At 36.4% G+C, this 22666-nt stretch overlaps 1 protein-coding gene across 2 annotated transcripts in view; it reads right to left on the bottom strand.

Annotated features, from left to right (window-relative positions):
- Nucleotides 1–22666, bottom strand: part of LOC119691474 (homeobox protein unc-4) — a 36957-nt gene that overhangs the window by 5963 nt on the left and 8328 nt on the right. For both annotated transcript variants that reach the window (XM_038109020.2, XM_038109019.2), the window contains exon 2: nucleotides 10299–10471. In XM_038109020.2, coding sequence (XP_037964948.1) covers nucleotides 10299–10471 — 173 coding nt within the window. The remainder of the gene's footprint in view (nucleotides 1–10298; nucleotides 10472–22666) is intronic.

Below are 22666 nucleotides of genomic sequence, written 5' to 3' on the forward strand. Positions count from 1 at the left end.
ATTTAAAATATGGTTTTCAAATTGACTACCTACATTTTCAGGATTAAATTAGTAGAGTTAGTAGACCGTGTAAGTCATGATTGGGATGGTTTGCAACGATTTCAATTACTTAGGATATTGAGTATAGGATATTAAGTGTCAGTACTATGAATAAATACCCTATAAAAGTTCTGCTAAGTTCTAAAACTTTACAATGTATTTTTATATTCAAATAATTATCCACATTATTTTGTGCCACCGTGCAATATAGTTACTTAACTTTTTTTTATGCAGTAAATCATGATTATGAAATGATTTTGAAAGAAAATGACTCATGACTCAACTAAATGTTGATAGAATACCTAAATCATAATCTACTAAAGATACCCATGTATCTTGATATTGACATTCAGCGGTCGTTTCGTCTTTCGTACATTTTTCCCGCTGAATACGCAATTTGGGCCTCCTCTCCCCTTTTTGTTTCATGTTTACGACACTTCGATTTGGCTCTTGTGTCTTTTTAAATCTTCATAAAAACTAGGTAATGTAAAAATTAAAAAACCGGCCAAGTGCGAGTCGGGCTCGCGCACAAAGGGTTCCGTAGCTTAAATCAAACTATCTCAAAAACTATAAGAGATACTTTGATCAAACCAAAAATCGTTGAAAGAGTTAATTAGCATGCATCACCTCTATTTTTTTTAGAATTTTATACCCCGTAGTTATAAAAATAGAGGGGGGGGACATACTTTTTACGACTTTGAGAGCTGATATCTCAAAAACCGTTCACTTTAAGAAAAATGTTTTTTAGAAAACTTTATATCATTTTAAAAGACCTTTCCATTGATACCCCACACGGGTATGTACATCGAAAAAAAAAATTTCATCCCTCAGTTACATTTTATTTATTTTATTTATTTATTAACAAACACATATTGGTACATATAATTAACAGTATACAACACCACATAAGCCTTCAAAGGTTTGTGTGTGATGCGATTTTAATCTACCATACAAGTTATTTTTAAGTAATGATTAACGTAGTCATACAATATAAGTAGGTATAAGCCATATAAGCAAAAATATTCTAGCACATTAACATACGATCACAAAAAAATACAGCGAGCGAGACCGTGCCGGCCGGCAGATAACACTATTCATTTCTTCATAGCTCTTGATAGAATAGTAATAAGAGTGGTTTTTAATTACACTTGCAGGACGGGCGATCACACTAAAGAAACTACCGACATTGTAAAATTTATCATATTGACGACATATACAGGGTGCTAATTATTTTCTAATGATTGTAGGAAAAACTCTTTTAACTTTATTTTTATATTTAAGGGAGTAATTTTTTTCCGGATTTCGTTTGGAATACTATTTATTATGATAGGTACTTGCTGCGCAGTTATGCGTTTTCCATAGTAATTGTTGTGTTTGGGTATTTTGAGAAAGTTATTGGCAATTTTTCGAGTAAAGATTTTGTGGGATATGGGCTTTTGGATTTCCTGGTTAAAAAAATGTTCTTTGAGAAGCACGTATTTAAATTTTAAGTCCACGGGCAGAACACCACAGTGCTTGAATAGGCCGTTGCAGTTTTCTCTGAACTTATTTTTAATTTTAGGGCCAACTATGTTTTTGATGATTCTAGTCTGCAGGTTTAATAGGGGCTCGAGGTATGACTTGAACGTGCGTCCGTAGCTACTGAGTCCATAATCTACCACTGGTTCAACTAATGCCTTGTACAATGTCATCAATGTGTGGAAGGTTAACCTATTGCGGATGATGTATATTTTGGCTAGTATTGCCCGTAGTCTGTTATTGACTTCATCAATGTGGGGACCCCAGCTGAAGTGCTCATCAATCACGAGGCCGAGGTATCTCTGGCTCTTGACTAGCTCTATTGACTCACACTTGCAGCTTTGAGTCCTCAAATGTAGGCAGCTGTGACTATGTGCTTTCAGTTCGATGAGTTGGTCGTTTTTAATGTGAGGTGAGTGTATGTGAACCATTTTAGTCTTTTGTGCGTTGAGGACAAGTCCAGAATCGTGAGACCACATACACAGCCTGTCAAAGTCTTTTTGTAATTTTGATATTGCATCCTTGACATTACGATCAGCTGATATGATGCATGTGTCATCGGCAAATTGATATACCTGGCAGTGCTTCAGGACATTAACTAGGTCGTTGACATACACGAGGAAGTGAAGGGGTCCGATTACCGAACCCTGTGCTGTACCATGGGTCGCCACGCTTCGTTTACTTAGTGAGTTGCAAATTTTTACATAGCTACACCTATTCGCGACATAACTATCGCACCACTTAAGCAGTGGGCCCCTGATGCCACTAGCGTGGAGCTTTTGTGATAGTTTTTTATGATCCAGGACATCAAACGCCTTTGAATAATCTATGAACAGCGCAAAAACGTGTTTTTTATCGTTAAGGTGGGCATTTACGCTATCTGTGAAGTCCGACAGTAGCTGGGTGCAACTTTTGTTAGGTTGGAAGCCGTATTGTAGTTTAGTCAGTACGTCATGCTTACCATAAAACTCTTGCATTTGTTTACAGACTGCCTTTTCCACAATTTTATCTATGCAGGATAATATGGTAATGGGCCTGTATTTACCTACATCGTCTCGTTTACCTCCTTTATGGATAGGTCGTACGCAACCCTCTTTTAGTTCATCAGGATAATGTCCCTGTCGTATGCTTGTGTTTATTAGTTTGGCTATGGCGATAGATATATTTTGTGCTAAATTTATTACGTCAATGGTTTTAATACCATCGATGCCTGCTGCCTTCTTAGGTTTTAGTGTTTTTATTATTTTATGAACATCCCCTGCAGTAACCTTTTTGAATCGTATGCTGGCGTTAGTGGGCTTTAGATATGATGTTTCATCTAGTATGGGGGATTTGCACTTTGGTATAGTCGTTTGCACGTTAGTATTGAATTCCGTTGAGAACTTATTGGCAATTTCTTCGTCGGTTAGTAGGTAGGAGAAGCTATTTTTTATGGCTTCGTCTAGAGTAGGTTTAATTCTGCCAGTAATCCTATTAAGAAGCTCCCATATTCGACGTGAGTTTCCATGATTAATTTTAAATTCGTTTTTAAAGTAATTATTCTTACATTGATGTAACATCTTATTTGCGCGGTTTCTAATTTTATTGTATTGTAATCTAAGTAGTTTATTGTTACTGTCTTTGCGTAGTTTTTGGTATAACTTATTTTTATGCTCACATAATTTATTGATACTTCTATTTATCCAAGGTTCACCACTCCTATTAGTTTTTTGTGAATTGAACTTAAGCGTCGAAGAGGCGTTTTTATATGCATTACTAAAATTGTCTCTAATGAAGTTGTAAATTGTGTTAGGGCAATCATAATCTTTAATTTTATTCCAATCGCAAGTACTAAGATATTCCGACACTTTTTTCTGATCTATTTTTGTAATGGTCAAAGGAGCAGCCTGTACATGAACCTTATTAACGCATACAATCGCAGTCATTCTGTGGTCGGCCAGTACGGTGTCGATAGCTCCGGTGTACGGTTCAAGCGAGTGGAAGCGTCCGAATATGTGGTCCAAGCACGATTTACTTATTATTCCATTTCTTTCCTCAATTCTGGTGTAGTCAGAGATTCCGCTCGCTAGGCCGTGCCCGTGAAGGGTCGATAAGTAACAGTCTGTAACAGAGTTAGATATTTTTAAATCCAAGTTCATGTCGCCGATTAGTATGAGGTTTATACATTGGCTAAGTTTGTTTACAAGCTTATTCAGTTCGTCGATAAAACAGGATTTATTCTTTATAGGAGGTTTGTACAGTGCACACAGTGTTATGGGAATATTGTCTGGTGATACAATAGTGCCGATGAGGTTTTCAAATGAGTACGTTTTAATTATTCGTTGCGTGAATTTAAGTGGATTGAGCGTATATATAATGATGCCTCCGCCTTTTTGTTTTTTTCGTAACTCCGTGTGCATTGTGTAGCCTCTCAATTTAAATAATTCTGAAATACTGTCAGTTATGTTAGCCTCGGTTATAACAATAATATGAATTTTATTAGGGCTAGATGATACTAAACTTTCTAATTTAGGGAAATTTTTAATCATTGATCGGATATTAATATGGATACAGGTAAGGCTTAGGTTTAGATTACAATTCGTTTTAGGTATCTGTGCAATTAAATTATTTAGGTTAGTGCAATCAAAGATTTCTGTAATTTCTGGTTCTAAATCCATTAAGTATACTTGCGGTTGAGTAGATGGATAATCTATCTGGTAGTAAGTTACTTGTCAGCCATTGATAGTATGTCCACTTCGGTTCGTATTTGCATTACTTTAGCATTTTCATTCTTCTTAATCAGAATTCTACCGTTGCTCGTCCAGATAAATTTAAAAGAGTTGCGAAGTTGTTGCTTAGTTTTCCACAGTAAGGTTTTATTGTACTGTGTTAGTGCTTCGCGGATGTAGATGGGTGTTCCGGCCAGTTCTTTAGGTGTGTCTTCAAGCACCTCGCCTACAGAGAGCGGGGTGTTGCGAGCGGCTTTGATCCATGACTCTTTCATGTTCTTGGACTTCAGCTCCACGATAAGGCTGCCATTACGTTCTCCACGGGGTGGTACCTCACGTATGAGCTGCATATCAGTTGGCTCGATCTTACTGTACCTGGCAATTTGTTTCACCATTGCATCTGGGGTCAGGTTGGGCAATTTGGGGATCCCGGCTATCTCAATTTGGTTGCAAAGAAGGTTCTGTTCGAATTCTTGCTGCTTCTCCTCCAGGACAGCCATTCGAAGCTCAATGTTTTTGTTGCTGTTTAGAATATTGGAATTCTTACCTTCCAGGTTCCTCAGCTTCGATTCCATGGTTTCAATGCGTTCCTGGAAATCATCGAATCTGTCGCTCAGAAAGTCCAATGAACTTTGTATGGGTCCTACTTCTTCCTTGATTGCTTTTCGTATTTCAGAACTGATGTCCCGGAGCAATTTCGGGCCCCACCCCCAATTCTTTTTTTTACTATTTAGTGTCATATTTTTGTAGCGGTTCATACAACACATATTCCCATCAAATTTCATCACTGTAGTACTTATAGTTTCCGAGTAAATCGGCTGTGACAGACGGACAGACGGACAGACGGACAGACGGACATGACGAAACTATAAGGGTTCCGTTTTTGCCATTTTGGCTACGGAACCCTAAAAAGGAAGCTAATCACGTAATTATAAACCACATCTTAAAAGTTGCAGTATACTAGAGTAGTGTTGTGACTTAGTTAGTTTGTCGTCGACAAGCTAAGGAGAAGATGGCATTACTTAGGTATCTATTCCTCACGATAACTCAAACAATCATTAATTTGAGGAAAACTGAGACGGGCAAGTGTGAAGAGGAAAAGAGACAAGGATATATTTCACGTTGCGTTCTGAAAATGGCGCACAGTGCTTCACTGATAAGGGTTGTCACAGCGATAAAATCGCTCGAAGCGTTTTAAATTATTGCAACGTTTTCATTGAAATAGCAACTATAATTTAATAAACTAGATAGCTAAAGTTCAATAACAGCATTGATAGTTTAATTCTACCTAGTTATCTGTGAAACTGTAGCATTGAATTTTATTAGCCTTTTAATCGTCAATAAATATGACTTTATTAATAAAAATGCATGGTAGCCGTTTTAATATAATTCAAAACAAAGATAATGTGTATCCGGAGGCGTCCATGCGGATGGTGTGTATCTCGCTAAGCCCGGGGTAGGCTCGGCTTATGTTTTGATACGAGCTCGTGGAGCGAGACACCAACACTGAAAACACTTGCGTGAGACAAAGATAGATGTTTCCCTTTAATTTTATATTCTATCCACATTTTCTCGCCTAAGCGTTCCATTTAGTGTTCTTTATTTAAACCTCACTCCTCTTTTTTTCTCAGCCGTGCGGAGAATGTAAGGAAATTTTGTTAGGGATCCAACGATATTTGATTAAATTATAAAACAGAATTTATATAATATATATATCTCCAATGAGAAAATCGTTAAAAGGAGGTGGTTTATTATGGAGATAACTCTAAGGTAACTGTTAAAAGCTGAAAGAGAACAAAGGCTATGCGACATCATTGAACTTTCTTTAAACTATTGGAAAGTCCTGTGGTATCTTCATCTGGAACACACTATGAAGTGAAAACACTTCACAACCGTGGTACCTCGCGTCTACCTATCTCTTCCTCCATAAATCTCCGTTAAACTTTCCCGACGGAACCCTCTATAAAGAATCTCAGCGGTTATGGCTGACTTTTTTCGGTGGTATCCAAGGGCTGCATGTATTCAGGGTTCTGCAGATGTGTGCGTGAGACCGCCGATGCCCTGTTACGGAATGAAATTGGCATATAAATGTAAATTTTATGCTATGAATTTTAAAATGGAGTCGATACTTCCGCGCTTATGGCGAGACGAGTGAGCCGTTTTAGCGAGTTTTACTTCGAGTGGGGATGAAATTAGATAATAATACGCCACTTGCGGCAAAGAATGGCCTTTTAACGGCTTCTTCCGCGAACCCTCGTATAATGCATGGCCCGGACAGAAGCCCTCACTTGATATATGAGAATGAAAGATACTATGTTTAATATTTTCAAAACGATTTCTGGCAACTGGTTAACGACAAACGGTAAGTTATTATAAATCGTATGTAATTCAATCGTTGCCAATTTGGAAGATACTTAAAACAGAGTTATGAACTGTATTCTACCACGCGATTGTTAACCAGAACCAATAAAATATAATTCCCGATAAATCACAGCAATCCTTTAATAGCATTCCCAGCTATTTCAATCAGAAATACTCGTAAAGATCGAAGCGCAAGGCGAACGAAAGAAAATGGAGAAAACGAAAAAAGCCACTTTATAGACACAAACAAGTCACTTTAACTTTATTGAGCTGTAATCGAATTGTGACGTCCCTAGTCGTCGTCGCGCAGACGGAGCAGCGGCATCTGCATCCATCCTTATCTGACCCGGCCATTTAAATCTATGCTATTCAATCGTGCCGTCTCGCTCGCGTCCCTGGAGTGCCGCCGAGATTGCAATCTTTTGATTTATACCAACTATTAGGAGAGCTGCGGGATAGTCTGTCTGTTCGGAGATCTTCCCGGATAAACCTCCGCACAATACACGCTAATACTGTGATTATACAGATGAGTTCCGTATCAGCATAATGATCGCAGGAATATTACATGCCGTGTTGCTTTTGTTTTACTTAACTGTGGTATTTAATCGACCTACTGTAAGTGATAGTATCATGATCGATACCATTTTTTTTTTTTTTTTTTTTTTTTTAAATATGTGGGGACAGCTCACACACGGCCATCCAACCCCAAGCTAGGCCGAACCTGTGTTATGGGTGTCGGACAGCTGATATATTTACACAAATATATAGATAGATAGATACTAATTATAAATATCAACAGCCAAGACCCGAGAACAAATATCTGTGTTTAAACAAATATCTGCCCCAGCCGGGAATCGAACCCGGGACCTTCGGCTCAGTAGTCAGGGTCACTAACCACTACGCCATTCGGCCGTCCTTACCTGTATACAATACGCTGCATTTTTTTACACCGCATTGTTCCAGCTCATTTGACAACGTCAAGGAAAAAGCGCAAGCAAATCCAATCCATCCCTATCCCTATCCGCAAAGGTCGCGACCCCAACAAAACGGGGACCATTCAAAACTGTATTATCTCAAGTTGAGCATTATTTGGTACAGTTTTATATAAAAAGTTGTGCGGCGACTGACCGCGGTCCCCGGCGGCCGCTTAGCCGGAAAGGTCCGGGTATAAGGGAAATCGTCTCTCATCTATATTGAACAGAACCTTCAGCTCTTTACGGTCGTGATTTCCTGGTAGCTACTCGTATTAGGACGGCTCAATGGATATTATTAGAGGACCTTTTTCATGTTCTGTATTTGTTTCAATCAGGATATAAACCTGATAGAAGGGATTTTTCTTATTTATACTTACAGGATGTTCGGCAAAACATGGACCGACAAAAAAACGGTAATGAAACTATGTTTAAAAACCAAAAAATATGGATTTTATAAATAAATAAATATACAAGTATTTAAACTTTCAACAACCAACTAGCTTTGCATCGTCTTAACTTCGATCCTCCCAGCTCACCTCTCACCTATTCTTTAATAGCAGTTCATTAGGTCCTCAGAAGACTGTCCAAAATAGGTACTTACGTATTTTGACTAATAATAATCTACTGTCAAACAAATTACACACACGCTTCGTGTCATAAATGTGATTTCACGTCTGCACCGAAAATAACATGTTACAGGGCCGATAATACGAGCGGACCAAATGAAGACGTAACTCACTGGCGGATTGGTCACGGCACTCACGGGCCCAGTATAGATATTTAATAACTGCCTGTCAAAGCGACTTTATTCGCCTGAACTTGAACACCCTGTGTCTAATCGCAGACGTTGTGGCCGCTCGAAGTAAGAGGCATAGGATATGACTGTAAAATATGAGGTGTTATTTTGGTGTCCGACGCCGTTTTGGCTTAAAAAGGCATGCTTTTTAAGCGTTCTAACTAAAGTTAAACACTTATGGACACATTCAACTTTTATTTTAATTTTAATGTTACGTTCCTGAAACATTTTCAGATTTAGATTACGTACTGTAATCATTTGTTAACCTTTGGAATTACTCTGTTTTCACCCTTTGTAGCGGTAATATACGCTTACTTACTTAATTATAAACGGCCTGAGCTTTGTAGTTTACACCGGGTGTATGTTTGATAAGTGGTTATTATACTTGTGATGTGCTGACAGCTATAATTAGATATTAGTTAAGTTTTGACTGGTCTCAGGTGTTTCTAATTCTAACGGTTTTGCACTGAAGTTACACGCGATGTTAACCCTGCTTTGTCTGTACCATACTAAAGGTACCCACCCATGTCGAAGACATAATGGACAACATTTCAAAAAACTAAAGCTGCTATAAATCGAAAACCATTTCGAGATTTAGCTCTAAAGGCCACAAAAAAAATGTTTTTGTATTTTTTGGATCATTTTCGAGAAAATCATAAAATAGTAAAAAAGTGCTGATGACGTCATGCATCAGGTGCGATGCATTTTGATGATCAAAGCCTATAGATTTAAAAACAAAGTAACTGTCACTTTCATTTTTGATTGACGTTGACGTTTTATCGTGACGTTGTTGTTTATTTGGGTCATTTTCATTAATTCTGTTCTGACACTTTCTGACTATTTTTTTTATTTATTAATAAGAGATGACCTCTATATAATATGTCCCAGAGCATGAAACCGCCTACACAGCTGAAAAAATGCTTCTGCTTATTTTTTTACATGATAAGTACCTACTTTCTATCATTGGAAAAATCTAGGTCATTTGAAAATGACCCATTTGTTGGTTGGCATGTAAACAAAGTTTAAATGTCACTTGTCAGTGTCATTTTTGTTTTTTCGAGACTCAGGCAATAGACAAAAATAAAAATTGAGCCTAATATGTGACGTCACTTCCGGTTTTAAAATAATTAACTTTAAAGTTAAAAATAACATGCAAAAATTTATGTATAAACAAAATAAAAAAATACGGGTCCACTAATTTTCTATAAACTTTCCGAATAACTAATAAAAATATAGGGTAAAGAAAATGAAATGTTGTCCATTATTATATGTGTAGTACATAGGTAAGTAATTATACCTAATATAAAACTTGCATTACAATTTCACATTTTAGAAATATTTTTGAAAACAATTTGTACCTAAGTGTCATAACGCTCATCCGAAAATCGATTCATCCGTTTGGGAGCTTCGCTACCACAGACAGATAAATACACACAGATACACAGACACGCTAGTCTTATAACACCCTATTTTTCATCATAGGTTAAAAAATCCAGCTACTCACAGCGACCCTGCTCTCCTTCAGATCCAGCCGCATAGCCAGCGCCTCTCTCATGAACACGTCGGGGTAGTGCGACGCGAGGAACTGATCTTCAACACTACCTACTGTCTAAGTACCTAGAGTGTCTAACCATAGGTGAACAATAGCTACGAATGGAGTAGTGGTTAGTGACCCTGACTGCTATGCCGAAGGTCCCGGGTTCGACAGATATTTGTTAGACAGATATTTGTACTCGGGTCTTGGGTGTTGATATTTATATTTAGTATGTATCTATCTATGTATTTGTGTAGATATATCAGCTGTCCGATACCCATAACACAGGCTCTGCCTAGCTTGGGGTCGGATGGCCGTGTGTGAGATGTCCCATATATTTATTATTATTATTTATAATAGCTACTCACAGCGACCCTGCTCTCCTTCAGATCCAGCCGCATAGCCAGCGCCTCTCGCATGAACACGTCGGGGTAGTGCGACGCGAGGAACGCCCGCTCCAGCTCCTCCAGCTGCCAGGAGTTGAAGTTGGTGCGCGAGCGCCGCCGCTTGCCGCTGTCGCCGTCGTCGTCGTTTAAACCGCCTGTGGGAGAAAGGGACGTAAGAGGGTTGGTGTTGGAAAGGTTGGTTGTAGACTGGCGAGGAATGGAAAAGTTCCTTTTACAAAATTTCAACACCATGACCAATTTAAAAAAAATATTTAATTAAGAATTTATTCAATATACCTACACTGGCGAGCAATGAATAAGTTACATCTGTTATTGTCGTTCCATATGTCACTGGAACTTATGCATTGCTCGTGAGTGTATTTACGTTTTTAGTTTTTATTCTAATGCGCAGTTAATATGTTCTTCAACATTACAGACTAGCAGACTACTATGTTGTGTCATGGTGAGGTTCTTATTTAAGTAAGTACCTAGCATAATAGTAATAAGTATGTGACCGATGAATAAGAATATAAAATAAATCTAAATAAATAGCTTTGAGCACATAAAATTTTGTATGACAATGTCTGTCAATACTATTTTACAAAGATAACGTAACAGTGCTCTATCCTCACAGTCGTAAACAATTCTAATCAAAGAGCAGATTGAAATGAACAAGATATAACCATAAACATAAAAGAGCCTCAAAGAGCCTCAAAGCTTTGTAACAAAGTCAATTTAGACAATTCCTCGACAGTTAAAACAAAGGCCCGGCTTGGGGCTCATAAAAAAGACATAATCTCCGACAAAGCGTCAAAACAAGTTTTTGAAAATAGAATATAATTTCTAATTCTCTCTCGACGTTTTTAATTAAAAATGGTACAGTTAGAGTGAGAGCATTGTATCATTCCGCCTCGGGGGAGAAAGAGATAGCTATAAATTACTCTTTCCGCCCTCAAAGGGGCTAAATAAATTTGAAGTCATTAAAAGGAACGCGCTTCTGGTAGCACGTCAGTTTTGCCTGAATTCTCTGGCTTTTTCAAATTCGATCATGTTTTGTATGATACATAGCAATCATGTATATTTTTAAATAATTATTCATATTTCAAGAATAAATCCTTGTTTGCCTGACACAAATATGAATAAATAAATACCTATGCATAATTTATCTATTTCAAACTACACGACTGTTTAAACTTATGTCCTAAATTACCAGAGGTAGGCGACCGAATATGATTAAGACAAAGTTTTGTTCAGCATCGGAGGAAATTTATAATGCGGTGTTGCCTTAATAGAATCCCCTAAATTCGTGTGGGCCCGAGAGAGACGGAAATGTATATTCTGCGAGGGAAGTGAAAGAGATGCGTAGAGTTATTGTATTAAAACAAACGATCGCCTTGGGTCCACAGACAACAATTTTGGCGCGCTTTAATTTAGTCTCTGATCATGTTTTAATGTCGTAAGGGAAGGGGGTGAGGGGTAGCTCTCTGAGGGTTTTGAGTTAATAATTTAACTCTGTAACTCACTGACTTCATATTGATGACCCTTAATTACCAACAGTTATAATAAGAAATACTATACGTCTAGTCTAGGTATGTAGGTACATACAATATTTCTAATCTAACGCCAGCGTTTCACCATAAAATGTCATAGTGTGTCTGCATAATATCTAGTACTTTCACAACAGTGAAGTTGCACTTGTAAATAGTATCGGAGATAAAAGAATAAACTTGATAGTCTAGCGGATTATGTTATCCAGGGGATAAAAATCATGATAGCTTAATTTTATCTCACTGATAACTTCACAGATAAATAAAGGTGTTAACTTTTCAGAAGTTGACGTTTTACATTCGCTGAAAACAATAATAACCAAATGGACTGTTTATGCGACTTATATGTATAGAATAAAGATGTGGAGAACAGCAAGCATAAGGTAACACTAGCAAAAGACTAGCAACAATCCTTGGATGAAACATCTGTCATAATTCCCGCTTCCCTCCACCAGGCCAAAGACAATCTAAACAATATTTTTATTTTATGCATAGTCCACACAATCGCCTGGCGGATCGTATTAAGCGTATATTTCTATTCAATAAAAGAAGAGTTTTATGTCGCCTAGCCGAGTCTCCTTTATGTTTCTATTAAGTGAAACGAATTGATATTACAGATATCTAGTTGGTTTATTCGTCGCAAATTATATTTTATAGGTTATATTTGGTCTGATGTTTATCTTTTGTTTTGTTTGTGTGGCGGGAGACTGTGCCGTCGCCATGTCGTGCCGAATTTCAATAAATGTTTAGCGTGTCTGCCTGAATGTAGATTTAAGATTTATTATTTGATTTGATAGTATGTAGGTATTAAACTATTTCATTGCCCGTGAGTGTAGTTACAGAAAAAATAAGTTATAGACGACCAGATGGAACAGGTTACGAACTATTACTGTTGTACTGGGAAACTGGGGCTGTTCTATCTCCGGTGGGACCAATAATAAAGTTTGAAGACACGCATATTACTTATAAAGTGGGTTATAATATATTGTAGGTATACCTCTACATAATAATTATAACTTACTTTTATACATAATAAGTATTGACTACCTATCTTACTTAAGTAATCCAAAAACAACAAGAAAAACACCAAACTTGTATAAGTACCTAAATGTATTCAATAATCACACCATTGAATATGCATCGTCCATTACTTATTCACGGTCGTTTACTGGAATCAATAAATGTACCTACAAGAACCTAAATGTTTTATATGGAAATGTTGCATTAAATTACTACAATTACAAACGGGCTCATTTACCATAAGTGCATTAAACAGTACTTACTTTTGATCGACTTATAAGTATTTAATTGATAGCTGTATCGTGAAAATGCTTATACACTGCATATTTACGAGAATTGTCTAGACATTTGAGTAAAAAGCTGCACAATGATAACCATAGGTGTTAAATAACCATCCGACGGGAAATTACATGAATTAAATACCCTTTTATTGTAACTAAGGAAAATGTGGTAGGTATATATTAGGCAGGTATACGTTAAATAACGTTATAAAAACGCGCCTATTGTATTATATTATATTTGTATTTATTGTCTAGTATATAGAGTAAAAAGTAGCATCCCCGTAAATAACAATTGCATCATTCATATTTTTCATGACGTTACGTCATGACGAATAACATGATAAATAACAATTGCATCATTCATATTTTTCATGACGTTACGTCATGAAAAATATGAATGATGCAATTGTTATTTATATGTTTGGGTTTTAATTTGGACCTATTATAAATAAAAGACAGAGCCGTTAAAATTTGTTATAATGATATTATATTGAACACATCGCTCTTCTTCATTATGAATTAAAAATATTGAAGTACCTACTCGTATACCAAATTTATAAAAACATTTCAGTGTCAACCCTACCAACGAACCAGACGGCTCAATCAAGTGCAGGTTGTGCCGCAGAATTCGCTTATAATTTCATTATTCCCCGAATCAATTGGCTATCGATCGGAGGCGGGCGCGGGTGTAAAAATTCGGTAAATTTCGCGTAATAAGATACCGTTGTAACTACCTAATGGTAGAGTACACACTGACTGTGCAGACTCGCTTCCCGCGATCAATCAACATAATGTTCACACTATACCCGTGAGACGCACTTCAGTCATCTGACACTTTTAAGAATCGATTCCACTCGATTTAGTCGTTAAGTAGGTACACGCCGTGAATGAGGTTTTAAATACTCATTCGAATGATCGAAGTTGAGGTTACCGATCAATCAATACAGCGGTGGTAAGGTTTTATGGGTATTGATTATGTATAAAATAGTTGTTGCCTGCGAGGTCCGCTTCGCCTCAAAAAGTTTTCTCTCTAAATTCCGGAATAAAAAATATCCTATGTCTTTTTCCAGGTTTTTAGCAACCTACCAATTTGTATTCAAATCGGTTCAGCCGTTCCAGAGTTCTAAACAGTGTAAAATGTAATTATGTAACACTTTAAAAAAATATATCTATACTTAGCTAGACATTGCACCTAAATATATAAGTAGATATCGTTATTACTCTACACTAAAGTTTTTAAAGAATAATAAAAAAATGCGTTTTTGGGAATAATTAATTTAAACGTCAACAGCATCGACCTAGGCAGCGACCAGCGACCGGTAAAATTTTACTCACATAAATATTTAAATATAGAAAACGATACAAGTTTTCGTAGCCCATTTTTTTGTTGGCAGCCAGCGTTCGCCGAAGCGAGATAACCATCCGGGGCCGACTCCGCCTGTAATTTGCCCACGATCCGGGGAAATTAATTTCTGAAATCACCAGCAATAATAAAGTTATAATTTTGACCCCAAATAGGTACTTGGATGCGTCGGCAGGCACGCGTGCCCGGGACGGACTTAGGGCGTCTTGCACAACAAAGTTAAATAAAATTAAATCTATGACCTCTTGCTCTGACATTATACTGTCAGAACAAGAGACAAACTATTTAATTTTATTTAACTTTGTTGTGCAAAACGCCCTTAGGGTCGAAGAAATATGAAAATTCAGTCAATCTTTGTTTGTCGCTTTGTGGCTTTATCCCGTGTGAATATAAGTAATACTAACATATTAATAAAAAAACAAATTATAAAGTTACCCATTATAATTTATATATTTTTTTCGTGGTATATTATTGTGAATTTATAGTTTTTTAACTAAAAACCTTTTTAGGAACATTAGTGTAATATTATTGTGGTTTGCGTTTGTGTTTCAGTGTAGAATGACTGATGTTAAATCGTTAATAATAAAAAAGTCTGACTACTGAGCCGATTGGCCCGCGTTCGATTGCCGGCTGGGGCAGATATTTGTTTAAACACAGATATTTGTTCTCAGGTCTTGGATGTGCCCGTAAAATGGCAATAGGCCCGCCCCCTATTACATTGGGACTAACATAACACTCTGGCGAAAAGTGGGTGCAGCAATGCACCTCTGCCTACCCCGCGAGGGAGTGCATTAGTACAAGGCGTGAGTGCGTGTTTTTTTTTTTAAATAAAAAAGCTTGCCCAATTTTTTACAAAAGTACTTTTCGGTAGCCCGGATGGAACATTTATTATCTACATACACTCACGACCAATGATTAAGATCCAATGACATAATATGGAACATCAATGGCAGGTGAAACTTTTTCATGTCTCGTGACTTTAGTGTAGTTGCAAGCCTGAGTCCGTCCCTGCTCCACTGGATGTCTTCATCACGAGAGAGGCGTCATTAAAGAAAACCGTGGAGTAGTTCCTCGAAGGCCGACACCCGACCTAATTGAATATACATAAAAAGTGTCACTTTACACTAAAAGAGACCTTATAGCTGTCGGCTTCTCAGACTATCCACTTTAGTGTCATCGTAAGACTTTCGAGAATTAAGTATTTACTACCTTAGTAACTATAGTTCAAGGTATTATAATATGATTTTATATTTTGTGGCAGCGAATGAATTTCCTTTTCTGGGATATGTCTGTTTCTTTACTGTAATTATTGGCAATGAAAAATTTCCAACTAAGCATTGCAATGTTTTCCAATTGTAGTTAAAGAAAGTCAATTTCTGTAAAACCATGTTAATGAGGAACTAACTCATAGAAGTTCAATTTGATGAAGATGGTACTATAATTGATTGACTGTGCATCATGCATGTCTACTTAGATATACCTACGTTTATATCAGCTCGCCTCTCTGGCGTTATCCAGCCTTTAAAATAATTACCGTGGCCGGCTTAATGGCGAATCATTACGGGGAGTTTTGAAATTATTAGCAATATACATATCATTTGGAGGAATAATCGCCGTATTAGGAGCTCCACACGCAGGGTTGGCAAAACGTTTCCGAAGAAATACTGGCAGATACTTTTTGTCACCAGTTTGTTTTATTATTTTAAAGAATAGCTTCTGAAAATATATTAATGACACCTTGGAATTTTTTTACGCTTTATTCAATACTAGCCTTTCCTGCAAGCTTCGTTTCAACCTAAAAGGTTTTGCCGTGGGAATTTCTAGATATATAACACATAATTATAGACATTTCTCTTAAAACCGCATGTGATAATGAAGACGTTATTTAATTTTAGGTGTAATGGCATAAATCACCGTTTTAACAGCAAGACATTTGATTAATATCTTAATTAAATTTTATATCAACTTTATGACTCTTTCCCAAACTAAATGCAAATTAAAAACTGCTATTTTAATTAATTTGCTTACAATAAATCAATGGCGAAGTGGCTACCTATCATAATTCTTATAAATTGCGTTATCAATACACGTCGGGCGAACAAAGTGTTCAGCTGTTGGTAATTCGACCGGTTTTCATCGAAGCACTAACGAGGCAGAATTTGTCAGCCTTTGTTTGGACAAAATAATTCATTTTTATAGAACCGTGTTGAAATGGTAATTGTCGCCACTATCTCTTAGACAAATTAATGTATATTACCTGGTATGTAAGTTTAGTAAGTAGAAATTTATTCTATTTAACTTTAATTTTGAAGAGGAGATACATCTAACAGGCGATCATAGTGTAGGTATGTAATATCATATAATTAATTGAAGGTATAATAAAATTGCGTCTGATGTGAAATTACATTATTAACAATTATTATCAATAAGGCGATATATATGAGTATAAAATCTGTATACATTATTATGTATTGGCATATTCCTTGGCCGCAGTGGTTCATATCGATGCCTCTAGGCGACCAGCGGTGTTCGAAGATTGAAACATGATAAGTAAATGGATCCTACTTTATTTTTAGCAGCCATTTTGTGTCCGTGAAAAAGTCCTGTAACAGTAATGTTAAATATATTTTACATAAATAATAGTTTCTGAACTCCATGCCCTTGAATTAAGGCCTTGTTATTGATGCATCCATGTTTTATTTATGAGTTTTACGTTATTTTCAAAATGGGAACCAGCTTGTTGATTTCTTGTTTAGGGCACACATGTGTGCCCGACTGTGTCCTAAACAAGTTTCATTAAGATGAAATGAAAAATAACCTTTTCACTTGATAAATCTACTAACCGATTGGGCAGGCCTATAACACTGATAGAAAGACACGCCGTAATATTAAAACTCAAACATTTAAACTTGGAACACAGAAAAAGAGACAATCACGGTAGCTTTAGCTGGCAGTTGCGTTCGTATGTTAACTGGTATCGCGCGCGGGTCCCTGGCGACCAATAACTCACTGGAGGAGTCTACCTATGAACTGCTGTTGGCTGTAACTTGGTTTTGCACCGCACCCGCTATCTGCCGTCCACGCGGGGAGTAGGCGGGAGAACTGGGGTTTCTGTGTCGTAGTCTATTGTTTTAAAATGTTTATACGTAATCTTGTATTTTGCTTTGAAAATAATTGTCTTTATATGTATTTATAACGGTATAAGAGAATGGAAGAGGACTGTGATTATGTGGTTTTAAGCTGCTTTTATTTAAATACGAAGTTTATTATGCAGAAAATAAAACGGATTGAATGCACTATATGCACACTATACCCATTACACATGCACCAACTGAAGTTAGACATCATTTAAATACACCTCTTCAAGTTTGACAAAAAGTATATTTGTCCCCATTTCGACTGGATCAGTGTATAAATGAAGTAATCTTCAGATACAACAACTGTTTATACGGGCGGTCCCGAGGGTGCAATGCGTCAGTCGGGCGGGGCCGCGACCGCACGCTCGTAGGGGTATTTGGTCCTGATTTCCTATCATAGGGCGATTTGTGGACCCATTTAATTGCGAAGTATGTTGAGGTTTGGTTTTAATTTTGTTACTTGATAGGTACTTATGGTGGGTTGTTATGGTTAGGCGATGCAAGTCACTATTTGTCATCGAATGTATGGACGATAATAAAGCTAAATAAGTATAATATAGAAATAATATTTTTCATATTAGAATTTAAATCTAAAAAATGGCTGTTTAGGTACTGATAAATTTGAAGCAATGTAAAAAAAACAGTAAGTTTTTCATTGAATTCGCGTCACGTCTCACGTTACGTCACGTATAAAAGTTTTTTGTTCGAAAAGTAACCGCCAGGGGACGATCAATGTTCAACATACCTTGACATAAAATCCAATTCACACCGAATATAGTATACATAGAAAAACACATTATTTTGACGATATCACAGATGTTATTAAAAATATTATCGATGGGCCATATATGCTTACAAAACAAAAACAAACGTTTCGTTTTCATTTACATGTAAGCGTGGCGTAGCGCTACGCCGTAGCACCTACTACGCTGCACCGTAGCAAATTATTGTAGTTATAAAAAAGTTTTAAAAGAACAGAGTTTAGGCCTAGTCGGCCTAGTTGATAATGGAAAGACTCCATATTACATTGTAATTATTTTTTTAAGACAGAGTAGATCATAGTGATAAAATGTAAAGAAAACTAACGTAAATTTCCATGTTTTGGGTACAACTGTTATAGTTTCATAGAGTTACAGTAAAAGTGTTGATTAATAATAACGTGAACTACTACAAGAAACTTCAAATAGCTACTTCTAGATTACAGCTAAGAAAAACCTATACTAAAACAATTCTGCAAAAACTAGTACGATTTAGTAAGAACTTTCTCTTAGCATATAGTTTCAACATTACAACGGCAACAACTTGTTAAAGTTCTGTTTATTCGTGTCTAGATAACTTTATATACTAGAAAACATAAATACAAGAAATGGGCCACTCAATAATGCTATATTTCAATATCATGGGATGTAAAATGTACCTAGTCTTCTAGTCTAATCGATGAACATTAAGACAAACACATTTAAAATGGTATGTCAATCTATCCTGCATGCTAATGTACGTTTTCTTTATTACTAAATAAATATTTTTACAATATTTCATCATTTCAAAAATCATTGCTCTGCTATGATGCTATACAGAATTGTTTTAGCTTTAAATTGTGAGCTGAAAAACTTACTATGTTCTTTATTTTTGAATTTTTATTGTGATCTCGTTTAGCGGCTATATACCGCTAAAAAACTATTCATAATAATCATGATGCATACTTTCACTGGGCATACTTTCACCAGGGTGACAAACCCTAGATCAGCTCTTCAGCGAAGAAGTAGATAATCATATTTCGCATACCCAAGTGAGGTCGCTAAGCTACTCAATGTTTCTCCCGAAGTCAAACAAAGGCCGCTATCTCGACTCGAATTATGCCAGATTTATTTATGACAACTATTATCGGGGTCGCCCGCGGCTCGCAGACTGCTATTATGACACTATCTTGGGCTTGTTTGTCTGTGTATACATGTGTATGTACTTATTGGTAACTGTCTGTCTTTAGTTCTTTACTCATCGATTTGTATAGGTATTATTTTGGTACAAATGGGTCATAATACTCATAATATGTCTATCTAAGTACATTAATCTTCATTGTTGTCAAATCATATTTTGTAAATTAGTTCTCAGTAGCTTGGTAAAACCATGTTTTCATATAGGTAAGTTAGTTAGATCTTAGTGGTGTCTAGAAATTCAATAAAAGTACCTATACAGTGCTTACTGTGTGGAATTACACTGAATTAGGGAAGCTTTACTTTAAACAGCAAACTAAGGCGATGACAAACATACAAGCTTAGTAATACCAGGAAAGTAAGGACAGGAGCATTGCAGAACCCACTTTATGATATAGTATATTATGTCATTGCATTATAAATATCATAATACAGTAGTTACCTAGTATATTAAACTAATACTATTTCATCCGAAAAACTGATGTAAAACATACTCTATTATTTTTTTACTTTATTCTGACTAAACTTAAAATAGCGTTTAGAGCAACCCTTACTCCAAATCCCTTATAAACAGCAAGAAAAGTGCAAAGCACAAACCACCAAAAAGTCAGCCAGTTAACCCGTCGGTGCACCGCGCGTGACGAGGCGGGTTAATTTTATGCTACATTAAAACACCCTGGGGTGTAGGCCACTTTTTAATAGGGTTAGTTACGGTGGGCCTAAAAGACCCCTTCTGTTTGCTTTCTCAGGAGCAGCAATATGTTATGCGTTGGATTATCGAGGATTTTCGCCCGATGTCCGGATGATAGCATGAGAGGATAGCGGGGACATGAGTCAAGGATTAGCATGGTGTGCTTGTGCTCATTGTTATCTTGTCAGCCATTAAAAGGGAATATTTTTGTTAAACAAATTGTTTTGTTGTTTTTTTATTTGTGATGTAAGTATTTTGTATCTATTTTATTCAAGACAATTGTTGTATTAGTATTTTTCATAATGGTTGTCCTCATTCTATTACTATCTATACAAATCAGAACATTCAATGCTTGTTTTAAAAGCTTTTTAGATAGCACGGTAAAACAAATAATTAATTAATAAAAGTTATAATTTTATTCATTGCTGCCATTGGAGCAGAAAGATTAAAAAAAAACGTGGGTGACATTTTTTATTTCCTTACCCACGACTGTTACGCAAAAATGCTATTATTTATGCCAATTAGTAACACTCTTTTGTTTTTTTTACGTTGAACAATGGTACTTAATGCTCTGATTGTTTGCACAGCATTGAATCAACGAATATAATTAATCACACCAAAGAATAATTAGAAAGGAAAGTTTGATAAATTTACAACTGAGATGTAACTGAGTAATGAAACTTCAAATTATATCTCATTCTAAAATCGATAAAATAAAATAAATAAGCATGGGTTATCAGTGTGTTTAGAGATATGACTCGTATTTTTGTCATGTGTTAGTTTGAGTGACGCATGTATGACACATAATAAAGTCGTAAACTGGCGTCATACATAATAGGTACTATTATTATCTTATTTTAACAACATCTCCCGAACAGAATTAATTCCGGTTAAATCATCAAATCTCCAAGGTCCAATTTTATCGGGATAGGTAACCGATAACTGCTAAACTAAGCGACATATTGGAGACCCATCCAGTCGAGTCTCCCGTGACCAATCTGCAGAAGGGGTGAGAGGGCAAAAACGGCACACTATGAAAAAGCAAATATTGGAAAAAAAGCAAAACTAATTTGATAAATGCTTGTTTTGGGGCACACGACTTTGGGTTAGTTACGGGTTACAATTTACAATTGGACTATGAAACGTTTTGGGGAATACAAATTAATATAGCTAAAAGGGTCAATTGTTACTTTAAAAAGAAAAATATCTACATGGTGTAGCAAAGTTTCTACTGTAATGACTACATTCCCAGGTTGAACAATGTTGACCAGAATACGCTTAAATTATCCATTAAACTAACTACAAAACATTAACACCACATTTTGATTAAAGGCTAAAGTACTTCCTGCCTTTAATCCACAGCAGCAGATGTTTAACGAAAAAAGTAAACTCAACCAAAACTCCTCCATAATAAATATTATCTTGAATTATTTATTTAAAAAAGCTATTCTGGGCCGGCAGAGGGCGTATGAGCAAATGGCCCTTGAAATTGGTCGCGACCGCGCGCCTCCTACCGGTGGTTGTGAATATTTGCAAGTGATGAGCCCAGGCCCTTAGTGTCTGCCGGCGTGACTGATAACACTTCTTTACAGCGCACTTGGCACGTTGCACAATGCACATGGGTGTTATTTATCATCATGTAGTACAAAAACCACAGAGTAATTAAAAGTGCGGGGCTGGATTCATGGGTGAGGTAAATAGGAGAAATGAAAAAAAAAACATTCTGATAGGAATAAGCTTTCTATTCAGCACCAACAAAAACAGTGTTTACGGTTTCGGTACCCTTTTAATGACTTTGAAAGCCACCTAGAGAACTGTGGCTTGTTTGGATAGATCAAAAAGCTTATTACTGTCATAAAAAAACGTTTTTGATTCATTTTCCTATCAAAATAACTCTTTAAAATGTCAAACATCTTTGTAAAAATAGACACTGATAGGTACTTAATATGAAATGTAGTTTTCTTTGTTGCTTTGTTAACGCATTATCCGTGTAGTTGAGCATAATCGCCATGAAACTCAAAATATGAATGACAATAGTCACAGGTCAAAGGTAGTAAATAATCTTGCAACATAACTATTTGAATATTTAGAATTTTAAATTACTGTCTGCGTCGGATATTATTCCTTACCTGTTCATTTTAATTTATTGCTTTTGCTGCAAAATTGTTGCCCAACAATAGGAATAATTTTATGGCGAAGTTAAGAATAATAAAAATGCTAGCCTCAGTTGCCGGGTCTTGGTTTTAAACTTATGACGTTCCACATCAGGGGATATCTTCGTTGGATTGTGTCTGAGGGAGGGGGCAGGAGGTTTACTCTATAATGACGAAAAACAAACGAGCGTTTAATATAACAATCGTAGTGGTTGACCCAGTTG

Source organism: Plutella xylostella, chromosome 17, assembly GCF_932276165.1.
Source record: "Plutella xylostella chromosome 17, ilPluXylo3.1, whole genome shotgun sequence".
In the NCBI taxonomy this organism is placed as follows: domain Eukaryota; kingdom Metazoa; phylum Arthropoda; class Insecta; order Lepidoptera; family Plutellidae; genus Plutella; species Plutella xylostella.